A 13701-nucleotide genomic window follows, 5' to 3' on the forward strand; every position below is an offset into this window, starting at 1 on the left:
AAACAAAGCTAATGAGATGGGCCACACAATTTTTATCAAAAGACATGTCGTCCAAACAAGAAAAAGTTTCACAAAACATGTAACTTACAAATGCGTATTGAGTATACACTATCATGAGGAATGCTCTATACAGTCTTTTTTGTGATGAAATAAAAGTTACCACTATTTTGCATAACACAAAATTGCTTTTTTAGCTCATCACAAGCATTTCCTTTTATCCGCAGGTTCTTTCTTATGCATCTTATCAACAAGGACGAGACCGAATACACGGGTCAGGAGACGTATGTGTGGCAGCAGTACCAGGAAAGATGCTGGGAATTCTTCCCTGCCGGCGACTGCTTCAGAAAGCAATACGAAAACGAACTAGCTGGCTGACCTTAAACGGGAAAGCTATTCACTCTATTCGCAACACGCGATACATTGGCTTGCTGATTGATTGGACGAATCGATCAGAGTGGAGAAGAGAGCTGATGTTCTTATTGTTGGCAGTTGTTCTTCGCCACGTCACTGTTTTTTGGTTTTGGTTTCACAAAGAAACTCGAGTTTTTGTTTGCATGCACAGAACGACTCTCTAGCTCAAGCAGCAAACGTTTATTGTTATTTTCCAGAAAAAGCGCAATTGTAAATAGTATAAATGATATTCAGAATCAAAGCATGCAGTCGTGAAATTTTGCACTTTTCGGCGTTTGGTTTATTTTTACGGAATGTTTCAATTGCGTGACGTTGACACAGAAAAATACAAAACGAGAAAGACAAAACATGGTGCCTTTAAACAACATTAGCAAATACTTCTTTCATAACACGATTGGGATTGTTGACTACACCAGAGCTTCTCAAACATTATTTTATTCTATTCTAAAGAAGATATGTCGTTGGGAGCCCAAACAGACATCCAGTAAACAACATAGTAAAATGCGTAGTTGCCTCCACAAAAAAGCTAATTTGTTTCGAAATTTGACCCATGGTTTGAGAAGCCCTGTGCTGCACCAAAATGCTTGATACTAACACAGGAAGCAACAGTACAACGCTCTACGCAAGTAAACAATACTGTAACACGGCCACAGTATTGTTTTATGTGACTTTTGGGTCATGACAAGGCTAAGAACTCGACAATAAGTTGATTCTAAAAAAATCACGGAAATACCCAGCGATACCAGACAAACAAGGACACAGTAAAAGATTAGAAATCACGTGTGTACTATGAGATAACAGTGATTGGTTACTAACAACTATGATTAAATTATATGAAAAACGAGTGTAGGTTGTGCCTTCCCATATGGGAAATAGAGCGAAACGAGTAGGAAGCGAATAACTCATTCGTCTTCGTCGGAATTTTGATGAGGGGGAGATTTCCATCCTTGTCCTTTCAGATCTGCAACAAGAAAACTCACAAGTTAATTTTCCCGGCGATTATTCGCTCCAACGCATCAAACATTGGAAATTGCTGAATTTCATCAAACCCTTTAGCTGTGTTAGTTTTTTTCAATTAAATCGCTACTTTAATAAAATTAAAATAAGTTACTAAACTGAATTTGCAACTTTTGATTGCCAATCAAAAAATGACTCAATGAACAGAAATTGAACCACGAGGCTGCCCTGAAAACATAAATTGCTCACACACAAATATTCCCATGACGCAAATAATTTGCGAATCTGCCAACCAGCCAGTTGTTGATTGGGGAAAGGTATACGATCTAAAACACCCACCATCTGTGTTGTTAGTGGACAGTGACTTGTTTATTTGGGCCGGGATGATTTTCTCCCTTCTCGAATCTTCATCAGCATCTTTTTCTTTCTCGGGCGATTTCTTTTTCACACGTTCTGTTGATAATCTCACAACTGGTTTTGGCATCGTTCCTAAAAGCAATAATTTAATGAGGTTTGTGTGGTAATCTGGCTGTATAAACCATGGTTTGGCACTTCACAAACAAAAATCTCCGGAGCAAAACTTTCGAAAATCCTAACAGGTCTGTGACTACTCTGACGTCATCAAATGGACAAAAAGGTTAAGAATCACTGCTTTACACAATAAGATAGCACATAAATTGAGGTTTGCAAATAAACACAACAACCACATTGAAGTCTTACCAGCATCCATGGACAGCTTTGAGATGTCCGGGGCTGAATATGGAGCAGAACCATCTGCAAAGTCAAAACATGGCGTCCCTTTTTTGCAGTTCAGGTTTACAAAAGTTAAATTTAACAAAATAACAAAGTAAGTCCATGTTATTTAAATATTTCTGTGTTTTAACAAGACTTCTTGCATAAAACCCAATTGAGTTAATTACAACCAGTTGTGATGGCAGAATATCATTGCCGAAAATGCACCTGGTCTGGGTGAATTGCTGTAGCTGGTTGGACTTGCTTTTGTAGCTGGTGGACTGGCATATCTTTGTGTGAGATTGAGTGCCTGTCTTCCTGTGATGCTTTCATTGGCCCCATACTAAATAAATTCGGGTTTTAGAACTTTTAGTTCAAAATAGGTTTGTGCAAAAACGCAGGTTTATCTACGAATGAAAAAGTGTCAAAATTTTAATGTTTAGACTTCAGTGTTCAGTTGAACGGTTTGAGGTTAACAACAGTTTTTATACATAAGCAGGAGACACTGCACAAAATCCGAAAAACAACACAAATCAAGCCTAATTCTTAAAAAAAGGTCGACAAACATTTGATTACCTGAACAGTTGCTGATGCTGCTCCAATGTTTCCAATATCTTTTGACAGAGGAACAGTAGCCGTGTGGCCATTATACTGTGGAAGTTTGAGGTTTTTGTCCAGTCTTGGTGACAAACCAACTGTTTGCGAATCCGTCAGGTCAGCTTTATTGTGTTCAGGTGGCAAGTTTTGCTTCTGTGTTGACTTGCTGATAAATGGGGCCCCTGTGTCCAGATGAACGGATTTTGCCTGTAAGTAAACAATATTTAGTTCATATACAAGATATTAGAAACAATGTAATCAACTTGAAGTAGCTTTAAAAGCATGTTATTTGGATTGTATTAACGTGATGGAACAAATAACAATTACAATTTTCTCAATATTTGATTAAAATCCCACCATAATGTTTAATCAATTGAATTAAAACCATTTTTTATCAGAATATAACACTTACAAGTTCCCCAAAGTTACTAAGTTATTTCGAAGTGCAAAGTTCATGCAAATAGATTCTACCATTGAAAATCATGAACTGTCATTTATAAATTAACATACCGTTGCAGAATGTGGGCGGTGACTTCTTCTTGAGGAAGGTCGGCTACCTGGAACTCCACTGGCTTTACTTTTCCCTTTTTTAGCGTTGTTGTCCAAGTAGTTATATCTGTTCACAAAAAAAACCATATGTATGTAATCATGTGCACTAAATAAACATAAATCCCAAAATATTGCCAAAATCAGGTTACCTTAAATATTTCCACAAAAAACCTTACTAATAGTGATGTTCCCAGTTCCAAATTATCCGGCCCGGCCGGACCCGGATAGTTATTAATCAAATCCGGCCGGATAATTTGGATCCGGCAGTTTTGTTTGTTGTTGTTGGCAAAAATGTTTGATTGCCAAATAGAATGCTATGTTAAGGTTAGCTTATCATGAGTGGAACAAATAAACGTGGGCATTTATTAATATGGTATAACACGCCACAAAAAACTTTAATAACAAATAACAGAAAAATCCTACGTCGGCGAGTATAACAGACTGGGTCCCAAAAACGAGTAATTTGCGAAATGTTTGTCCGCTTTTAGGACAAAAATGCTTTCCCAACTATCCGGTAAAATTAAGTGTATTATCCGGCCGGATCCGGGTATTGAAAATTGGTCAATATCCGGCCGGGTCCGGGTACCCGGATCCGGCGCAACACATCACTACTTACTAATGTGCTGTGGTCAAACTAAATTTTGTTACGGCCTTAGTTTATCCTGTGGGTTGCTTCTCTATTGAAACCACAGGAATTTTGGTTGTGGCCATGTGATGACAGTCTTACAAAGTTGTGTTTCCAAGTCAGGTTACAATTCACAGGCTAACGAAGATTATATAACTATGGCCTTTGGGGGCCAATCACTTTTAGATACATTTTTGTTGTAAACACCTCATTGTGTCAGTAGGTTTTTTGTCTGATCCTTTCCAGGGTGGAGGTTCCCATTTTGGACCGGGCAGAGGTTTTTTGGATGACGGAGTGGAAGGTCCTCTCAATATACCGCTTGCAGAAGATGCATGGGACCGTGCTGTTGAAATTCTGCTCATTGCACTTCTGGCTGTGTCGGGACGTTGAGTTTCATGTTGGGTGATTGCTTTTGTTTCAGCCGCCTGCAAAGTCCAGTAGATCAATTTCAGAATCAAACAAACGTTATACAAATTTATCGAACACTTACCTTTGATAAAAATTTAAATAGGAATGTCCAGACAGTCCTATGGTCAACAAATACTTAGTGGAAAGGATTTTTTCGACTAATTTTATCCAGAAACACTATATAAGCCATGTCATGTGTACTAACCAGGAGTTTTAAAAAGTATGTTAAATTCAATTACAGTGAAATGATCACTTCTTTGTATTAATGACAAGGAAAAAATCCTCAAATTGGCACACAGTTGAACCCTCAAATAGAGTGTAAGATCAACAAGTGTATTACAATAAAAACTAATAGCATTCAAACCTTGTGGTATAAGAGACAAAATCAATACAATATTATATTTGAAGCACTCGACTTCACTTGTACAATTTTACCTTAGCCTTGGCATAGTTCAGTTCGTGGACGGTCGTTACATAAAATCGTTTCCACACTTTTTCCTCAAATGGTGATGGTTGATAAACTGGATACCACCCAAATTTCAGGCATTTAGGTCTCCACAAACAATCCATTTCTGTCAAGTAATTCCAATACCAGGACACCTGGGACATAATAAACAAAATAGTTTGTTGATTTTAAAGGCAGAAACAACAACACATTAGAGACAAACCTGGGAACATCTACAAAGTGTTCTTGGATCAAGGTATGAAAACACATACAGTGTCAAGACCCTTGGAAAAACTTTAGTAAAGTCATGTTTTTCTTGAGGAAATTTCCCTTTTAATGTTTCTGAAAAAAACAGTTGGTTTACAAGGAATATGAACTGACATAAGCAGGGATAATTTTTATTCCTTAAATTATGTGCTATAACTTAGTAAATGCAAGTTAAACTAGGGGCAGTGCATACCTGAAACAGAAATCAAGTGTTTGCTTGACAGAGATTTTAATATGTCTTCAACAACAATCTTTTTCTGGCTTTCATGCCATTTCTGAAACTAATAAACCTAAATTTTTACCTTTTGGATGCAAAAATTTTTACATGTTATATTTTGGCAATGGAAATTCTTACCCATTTCATGATTAATTCTCTTCTCTCTCCAAAGACCTGGACAAAAATGTTTTGTTAAAATAGGAAAGATATCATCTACCCGTACTACATTGTGAGATTTATTTTCTGTTATTTGTTGGACAGATATTAAAGGAATTTCAAATCCTAATTAGAGCAGCAGTCATGCAAAGGCTTGTGTGCTGAAGCTACAAAGCATATGTCATAATATTATAAACAAGACTACACTTGTAAGCTACAATTAAATTACCTTTAACTTTTCTATTGTCAGATATTTTTTGCTGCAACTATCACTATGTTAGTTCTTACACTGCCATGTAAGTCCTGTATGTACAAGTGATATTGCTATACACCCCAGATTGGAAAGTTTGTTTTTTGCGTGAAGGATTTTGTTTTGGCGATCAGTAATTTCGCGGACAATCACAATGTTTTTCGTATGTTAATGCATTAGCTAAGTAATATTGTGCGGATTATCGCCCCCAAGGGTTCGCATCCTGACATGTATGCAATCATTGTTCATGGCATTTTATTTGATTCAGGATTTTATATTTCAATACTGTCTAATTTTAAAAACCTGTGCTATGCATAAGTTTTTACATCTTTAACATTATGATATGAAAAATGAACCACTATGTTCAAAAAGGCACCAACCTCTCCTAGACTACACTTTGTAATGTGCACCATATTACAACTCAAGCAAACAAAGTAACATTATTTTTTTGAAATTACCTGGTTATTTGCTTCTGGGTTATTAGCTGGTGTCCATGTGCTCTTTGCCAAGTTGCTGGAAACTTTGGCCTTCACTGGTGGGGCAAAAGCCATTTTTGAAACCTGTTCAAATAAACATACATGTTTACACTATTCTAAATTTACACATTTTCAGTACAATCATAAATAATCTATCCAATAAATTTAAATTCCAACTTACATTCTACCTTTTTGTTTTTTGTAGGTACAAGCGATAACGGAAAACGCTTACCTTTAAACATGAAATTCAGCTTGTTAATTTGTTTACGTTCAACTGTATAACAAGATGATCAAGCAATTCGCAGTATAATATTACATTAACATGCCTCTTAACTGTTTTCCAATTTAAATTTGTTTTTGTGAAGGCAAGCGATCTGTCATGCTTGACTGGCCATCCGTAATATTGTTTCTTTGCTATTTCTAGCGGTTTTAATTTTTTTTATTATTTATTAATGCTTGCCCCAAGAAAACAAATGAGGATTTTGTAACTGTTCTATGATTATGTACAAATAACTATTGAGATAAGAGACTTTTACTATTGCGTTCCCGATGTACCACAACGTCACTTATATTGATTAAACCCTGTCGATGGCAAGTAAGGTCTCCACATTTCTTAATTCATAATTAATCACCACATTCACCACAAGTTTTTCCAATATCAAAAAATTTTATTCGTGGCAGCAATATGCAAAAGAGAATGGGAGAGGATTTTGCCAATTCAAAAGCGAAGACTAAACCCGGTGCCGTGTTTGCTCATTCCGTGTTTCGGAGCCGTAAGTTGAAATCCAAGCTTCTCTTCCTCATTCTGTAACAAGAGAAACGGCAGATTTCTTAATTATAAGAACGCAGTTTCGAAATTTCAGAATACTCAAACATTTAGCTACCTAAGACCAATAAGAAATACTCAATTGAAAAACACCGACCATCCAAATCACTTACTTCAATTGCGTCACCACTAAACTTAAATTCCCAATTACACATTTTTAGAAGATGCTGCAATGCTTCTTACCAATAACTTATTGTAACCCATTCCGCCCTCTGGGGCTTTGGGGGTTCCCCCACTGGAGTTTGCCACCTTCTTGTTGCGGGATTGTTCGCTCTTTGCCGGCCATGTCGGAAACATAGACGGCTCCACTGGCTTCGGCGTCTCGTGGAACCATTCGTGCTCCAAAGCCTTGAAGGCGGATATTCGCTTCTCAGGGCAGTATGTGAGAAAACTAAGCAAATATTTTGTTTGTCATGGAGTATAATTTAAACACAGGTTTACATTGAAGAAAACAGGTATATAGTTGTAGTTCTTTGGGCACACAAATAACTTCTCTACAAGGTATCAGTAAAAAAGAGCGAATCAAGGCAATCTAAGAAGTGAAAACCTTTATACAAATTACCAGATCAATTTAATTGTGCTTGAAATATAGGACTCCAGGTTGGCATACAGTCCTAATATCTACGATATGTCTTATTTTTGGCAGCTGTTTCAGCCACAGGCATCCTTATTTTTAATACGTTTTGGCTCAAACGATGTTAATTGCAAATGTTTTCTTGCAAATAAGGTAGTCATATTTAAATTTCTATTAACTTCAGCATTATTAAAAACAAAACCGTAATATTTTGTAACAGTAGCCCGTATTCTACATCGATGGAAACCTGCTTATACTGTTCTGTGTACCGATTTAGAAGGTCGAAGCCTTGTTCAGATACGTCCGTTGCTCCGAAGCGTTTTCGTAAGGTGTTGTATGGATGTTTGGTGAATGTTGTCTTTTTCACCATCGGTAGTTCGTCGTATCCCGGCCATATCTTCTCGCTCGGGGTTCCAAGTTCCTACACAGTATATACCCTCGTAAAATCAAGTCCTAATATAGTATTGTACAGAAATATTGAGAACTCTGAGAATAGAATACATTATTTCGAATCAAATTCCAGATCAAATTACCTTAAATATTAAGTTGAGCTGCATAATTTCAGATTTCCCTGGGAACAACGGCTTCATGCTGAGAAATTCGGCGAAAATGCAGCCCACACTCCACATGTCTACTGCACACGCATATTCCTGTTGTGAAAAAAGACGAAGCGTCAACAAGGTGGTGCAAACTGTGGGTATGTTCAAAACGCACCTTGGCGCCTAGAAGTAGCTCCGGACTTCGATACCACAACGTCACTACGATGGGTGTGTAAGGTTTTAAAGGTGATCCGTACTCTCTTGCCAACCCAAAGTCACCTGAGTACAACACAGTTATTAATTGGTGCTGACAGGAAAATGTATATATGGATGGGATTAGCACAGGTAGTTTTTTTTTACTTGGGTGTTTGTGAAGGTTGCGTTTGGGGTTTTGAAACTTTTTGTTTACCAAAAACGCGGTATGTCATTTCCCTAGAGTCGGTACGAACCCCATTCTATTGGAAACCAGTTGGGATATTTGTGTTTGATATAATTTACCGCGCCATACCGATTTTTAATATTCCCTTGTGACTGAGAAGGAGATTGGAAGTTTTCAGATCCCTGTGCAGGATCCAGTTGTCATGGAGATGATGTACTCCTCGGAGCAGTTGAATCATGAGGGTTTTTACCTCGCCTGAATCATAAAAAAAACGAAAAATGTCAACAAATTCTTTCTTTCCATTTGGAATCGCACATGATACTGATATCAACGCATTACCGACTAAGAACGGTTGTTTCATGGTTTCCATCAAGCTCTTCAAGTCATGTTCGACGTAGTCCATCACGATATAGATCTTATCCACGTTGGAACCCACAACAATTTCCTTAAAAGTGTGGTTAACTTTAATTGGACAACCTCTACGTGGTTTGTGTACAGGTCTTTTGTATCTTTGTAGAGTTTGTTTAACATATTGCGTGGTATGTTGAAAATTTTTTTTCACTTATTACCTGAACTCGGACGATGTTTGGGTGACCGGCTTTCAGTAAAGTGCAGACCTCCCTCAGCGATGTGATCGGAAATCCCTCTCTTTCTTTTTCCATTTTCAATCGCTTCAATGCCACGACCGTCCCTTAAATCAAACTGCAGTTGTAACAATTACAAATGACTTGAGACATGTTGTAATAGGAGGAAGTCGAACTAATAACAGGTTGTGATTTAAAATTATTTGTCAATCATGCATAATTTAAAATAGGAGATGTGATTGTTGTTTGTACGGAGGTATGGTACTTGTGGATATACTAAATACAAAATACTTGAAATAAACAATGCAATCTTCATTGCAAAAACTCAGTAAAAACCTTTAGTTTTGTCTTTTGCTCGATACACGACGCCATAAGTGCCTTCCTCGATGCGGTTTAAACATGTAAACTCGTCTACACTGCGACACCCCTGGATGGCTGGAAAGTAATAGGGCAGGGTGGGCACCTTTTCAGCTGAAAATTAACAAATGTCAATGGTTAAAGCACCATAAAGGTAAACTGTTTGGGCACAGCGGTAAATATTAAGAGTGTGCGAGAGGTAGATGACAAGATCTTTTCAAGCAGCTTGGTAGCTGATATATCCCATGCTGACCACAATGCCACCTGCAATCAAATATACTGGTCTAATATCAAAGGGTCCAATTTCAACTTTAAACAAAATTCGAAAATTACATTTTTATGCTGACTTTATAGTGTTAGGATACTGCACTTGGATAAAATTAATCATGGTCTACAATTTCTACACTTGCAATGCACAAGCAATATTGATGTATGCAATCTGACCTTCTGGCAAAAATTAAACATAATTTTTATTTTACCAAGCTTCTAGTGCTTTTGAGTGTTGTGTGGTATATGTTTGATTTGTCTAGTTTAAAAAGTCTTATGGCAGACCAATCGTTGTTTGAAGAAACTCTTATGTTATTTTTTGTGCTGGATTGTCAACTATATTGAGAATTGTGTGATGCCTGTCAGCAACAGCAGCACAATGTATGCCAAGATTTTTACAAGTGTGAAGATCCAGCAAAAAACTCTCACACAACTCACCAGGTGGAGATTCTGGTGACGGCAAATCCTCATTTGTCGACTCCACATTCTCATCATCCACCTCTGACGCTTCAGCCTGTTCAGTTGGGGAGTCAAACCTCGATTTTGGATCTGAGTCAACAACAAGAAAGATTAACAAATTTATCAAACATCATGAGGTTTTCGGGCTTGGCAGCCCAGACAATGCAGCCTAGCTGGATCAGCCACTTTTTCCTGACAAGTCGGAGTGAGACTTAAAAAATCAAGCTCCCGGTGAGGTTTGAACTCACGACCCTGGGCTAATCAGGCCCAACGCTCTACCAACTGAGCTACAGGAGCTCAGTGGTTTCACAGGGTATATTGTGGCCAAGGTACACTGGTGCACAAGCGCACAACTTATACGTTAGCTGTGATCGCCAAGCAAGGACCTGCCTATCATGCCATTGCATGTAATATTACTGCGTTTATCAAACATATTTGAATGTGCAGGACCTTCGTTATCTGATGCTTCTGACGATTCTTCTTCGTCATTTGTTTCCGACTGACTCCCCTCCTCTTCTGATCCTTCCACTCCCTCACTAACATCTTCCTCCTCACTTACTTCTTCCTCACTGCCTTCTCCCGATGACGAGGACTCAGAGGAAGATTCCATGTCTTCATCAGCCTGTAAATTAAGGGTTATTTTCTGATTGATATGGATAGCACATGACAGGCTACATATTTAAGGATCACTTTCGGCAACATATTTGTTATGCTATGAATACAATTCGATGGCCAAAACACAATACATGGCAACAAAGCCTGGAAGATGAAACAGGTTTGTGCATATCAGCAAATACATTTCAAATACCCACATTTTCTGCTGTTACTTGGTCATTATCATTATCTACAACATTTTCCTCTTCTTCACCACTGCTACTTTCGAAGTTCTCAGATGAGTCTGAAATAATGCAAGAAGATGCTTTTTGTTGTGTAATTGTATCATGTTTTGTCCTACAATTAACCCCAACAAAAAGGCGTTTTATGTTTGCAGTGTAACCAACGTGTCTTTGCAATGTGGCTTGCACCTGCAGAAATACTGTGAACCTCAGTATGAATTGATTGTGCTCCTGGGGTTATTTGCATGTTTGTGTTTGCCTATAAAAACTGTGCACAGTTTGTATCGACACACATAAACTATTTGTGAGACTCAAGAATTTCAGCAGACAACTGATTGGCTTTTAAACAAGATTGCTAACAAATCTACCTGAAGAATCTTCACTGCTAACAACTTCAGTCACGAATTCACTTGCTTTGATTATGGTCTTCTTTTTTTCAGAAATTGGCTTTTGCGGACTGGATTGTTTGGAGTCTGGTTGTTTACTGGAGGTCTCAGCACTCCTACTGGTGTTGGTTCGTTCGTCCCGTTCTGATGTCAGAGCAAGGTGGTAAAATAGTGTAACTACATAGTTGGTGGAAATTACAGCAAACTTTAAGTTCATTTCATGTAGTAAATGTTTAAATCAATTTTTGATCACAGCTTTTAATTTTTTTGCTCCAAAAAAATGGACTATTTTATTCCATACACTTATCCAAAATCTACATTTGTACATGATCATCAACTGCTGCTCTGTAGTTTTGGGTATTTGTCTTGACATAAACTCAATTTTGTGTGCAATAATTTTCAACAAATCTGAAAATCCTTTATCCCAGAATTAACTTTTATAATGTGAAAAGGTTAAGAATATTTCCTACCTTTGCCTCTCCTGCTTCTGTGGTGTGCATCAATGGTTGGGTCGGAATGTCGAGCAGATCGGGAGGAATGTGAACTTTTAACTGATGACTGAACATAATCTGATGCAGATCTATCGTGTTTCACTGTCAAAAAATGAAATATGTTTTAAAAATAGGGAAAAATGCCAAAAAATGTTTGCAAAGCCATGCTAATATTTCATTTGTTAATTCAAAATTGGGTAATACGGTGTTTTTTCATTAGTTTCATGCTACTTACATCGCCGCTCGTGCCTTTTATCGTCATCATACTTTCTCACAATTAACGACACGCGGCCTAAACAAAAAAAATAATAGAACTAAATAAAAACTCTCGTCACACAATCCATTAGGCAAAGTATTTATACTTTCTTCTCTTCTTCTTTCAATCTTGGCCCGTGCATCCTCCATTTTGGATGATGATGATGATGACGAGTATCTACTTTTCTCGTCTCTCGACCTGGAATACGATCCTCGGTCAGCTTCATCGCTATGGTGACTGGCGTAACGATCCCTCTTGCTGTCACTCTCTCGTTTTGAAGCATGGGTTCTAGGGATTCTATGATAACAAAAGGCTAATTGTAACCTTCACAATGCACATTGTGTGGTTAAAATCCATGCAGCAAAAAATTACCTAAAATTGCAATGTTCACCGTGTTATGATTTACCTGTCTCTATCATATGATTTGTAATCATATGATTTCGATCTTTCATGAGGGTGAGACTTTGGGTCACTCCTGGAAACTCTTCGACAAAAAATAGTTAGGAGGCAAATTAGGAAGATGAGAAAATTTGTCATAGTTTATCTTGTAATTTACCTATCACTTAATCTTCCTGATGAGTACTCTTTCCTTGGTGCAAGTCGATCACCATAATCACCACCCCTTCTGTCTTGTATATCAGATTCTGGTCGTCCTTCGGCTGGCCTGGATTCTTTGTCTGAAAATGATCAGGAAATTTTCAACATAACACCATAAGTATAAGTACAATGTTGTGTAATGCGGTACATCTAATTTGTGCACTAGAACAAGTGAGGTAAACTGGAATTTAATCAAATCAAATCATTTTATGTTGCACAAAAAACTTCTACACACAAAAGCAATTAACATTTTACATGGAATTGTAAAGGTTATTGTCACAGATGCACATATAAGTGATATCCTAATGGAGAATCATTCTGTCCTAGAATTACAGTCGGAAGTTGATGGGTAGCCACCTGACCACTAAGAGATCAAAAATGTAATGGCTTGGACATACTGGCTGTCATACAAAACTCATTCCTTGAGAATTCACATCAATTTACACCTTTTGGTAATTTAAACAAATGCATTTTGTATATAGTCGTTCATACCCGGAGGCTTGTTGTCTCTAACTGGTGACCGACTCTTGCTTCGGTGATGTTTCTTTTTTTTCTCTTCCTTAACTTTGTGTTTTTTGTGGTGACGCTTGTGTTTCTTGTTAACAACTGGCGGAGGTTTAATATCAAGAACTTCTTCTTCTTCCTCTTCCATCATTGATTGTGTGCTTTAAAACAAAGATTCACAACAAACGTTACACACAGAAAACACAACTAATGTTAACACAAAAGGTTTTTGTTTGATCATTATATTTGAACACTGTTGGTCCTACACATATTATATACATAAATAAAAGCATGCACAAAAAATTTTTTAACACAATCGAATTAACCCAAAACTCACCGTTTTACGCCAGTGGTTTTTCTTTCCTCTGAATTTTTGTCATCATTTTCTACCAACTCTCCTTCTTCCATGGCCTCCATAATATTTTTATTGTTGATAAATTTTATATGTAGTTAATCCCTAAATCCCTTGAATAATAAAATTAAGGCGTTATCAGTATTATCAATTAGCCTGTCGTCAAATAACCAAGCAATATTTTCCAAATTTTATGCATGTTCC

At 37.3% G+C, this 13701-nt stretch overlaps 3 protein-coding genes and 1 non-coding gene across 5 annotated transcripts in view; 1 reads left to right on the forward strand and 3 right to left on the reverse strand.

The window, feature by feature from the left end:
- The window catches only part of LOC145888389 (ryanodine receptor 2-like), a 42556-nt gene extending 41565 nt beyond the window's left edge, over positions 1-991 (forward strand). Inside the window, exon 113 of the mRNA XM_082979125.1 lies at positions 225-991. Within this exon, the coding sequence (XP_082835251.1) occupies positions 225-375 (151 nt within the window). The 3' untranslated portion in view covers positions 376-991. The remainder of the gene's footprint in view (positions 1-224) is intronic.
- Positions 577-6441, reverse strand: LOC145888390 (uncharacterized). Its single transcript, XM_082979126.1, has 13 exons — positions 6323-6441; positions 6073-6174; positions 5347-5382; positions 5185-5272; positions 4948-5066; positions 4715-4879; positions 4079-4296; positions 3208-3313; positions 2677-2904; positions 2329-2443; positions 2089-2142; positions 1708-1857; positions 577-1372 (listed from the first exon to the last, which is right to left on the reverse strand). Exons 2-13 carry the CDS (start codon positions 6163-6165, stop codon positions 1314-1316), a joined length of 1431 nt encoding a protein of 476 aa, XP_082835252.1. The 5' UTR covers positions 6166-6174; positions 6323-6441; the 3' UTR covers positions 577-1313.
- A 302-nt stretch (positions 6442-6743) lies between these two features.
- Positions 6744-13613, reverse strand: LOC145890470 (uncharacterized). 2 transcript variants are annotated; one of them, XM_082981548.1, is made up of 20 exons: positions 13483-13613; positions 13134-13306; positions 12601-12721; positions 12451-12528; positions 12151-12341; positions 12024-12080; positions 11768-11890; positions 11280-11441; positions 10888-10973; positions 10526-10697; positions 10055-10165; positions 9329-9463; positions 8978-9099; positions 8748-8853; positions 8538-8663; positions 8205-8308; positions 8024-8140; positions 7760-7911; positions 7100-7307; positions 6744-6895 (listed from the first exon to the last, which is right to left on the reverse strand). In XM_082981548.1, the coding sequence occupies exons 1-20, from the start codon at positions 13560-13562 to the stop codon at positions 6809-6811; spliced, it is 2511 nt and encodes an 836-aa protein (XP_082837674.1). In that variant the 5' UTR covers positions 13563-13613; the 3' UTR covers positions 6744-6808. The 2 variants fall into 2 exon arrangements, with proteins under 2 accessions (XP_082837674.1, XP_082837675.1); XM_082981549.1 differs by lacking the exon at positions 12024-12080.
- Positions 10299-10372, reverse strand: Trnai-gau (transfer RNA isoleucine (anticodon GAU)). Its single transcript has one exon. It is a non-coding gene; the product is annotated as a tRNA-Ile (tRNA).
- Positions 13614-13701: the final 88 nt, after the last annotated feature.

Source organism: Ascidia mentula, chromosome 2, assembly GCF_947561715.1.
Source record: "Ascidia mentula chromosome 2, kaAscMent1.1, whole genome shotgun sequence".
NCBI lineage: Eukaryota > Metazoa > Chordata > Ascidiacea > Phlebobranchia > Ascidiidae > Ascidia > Ascidia mentula.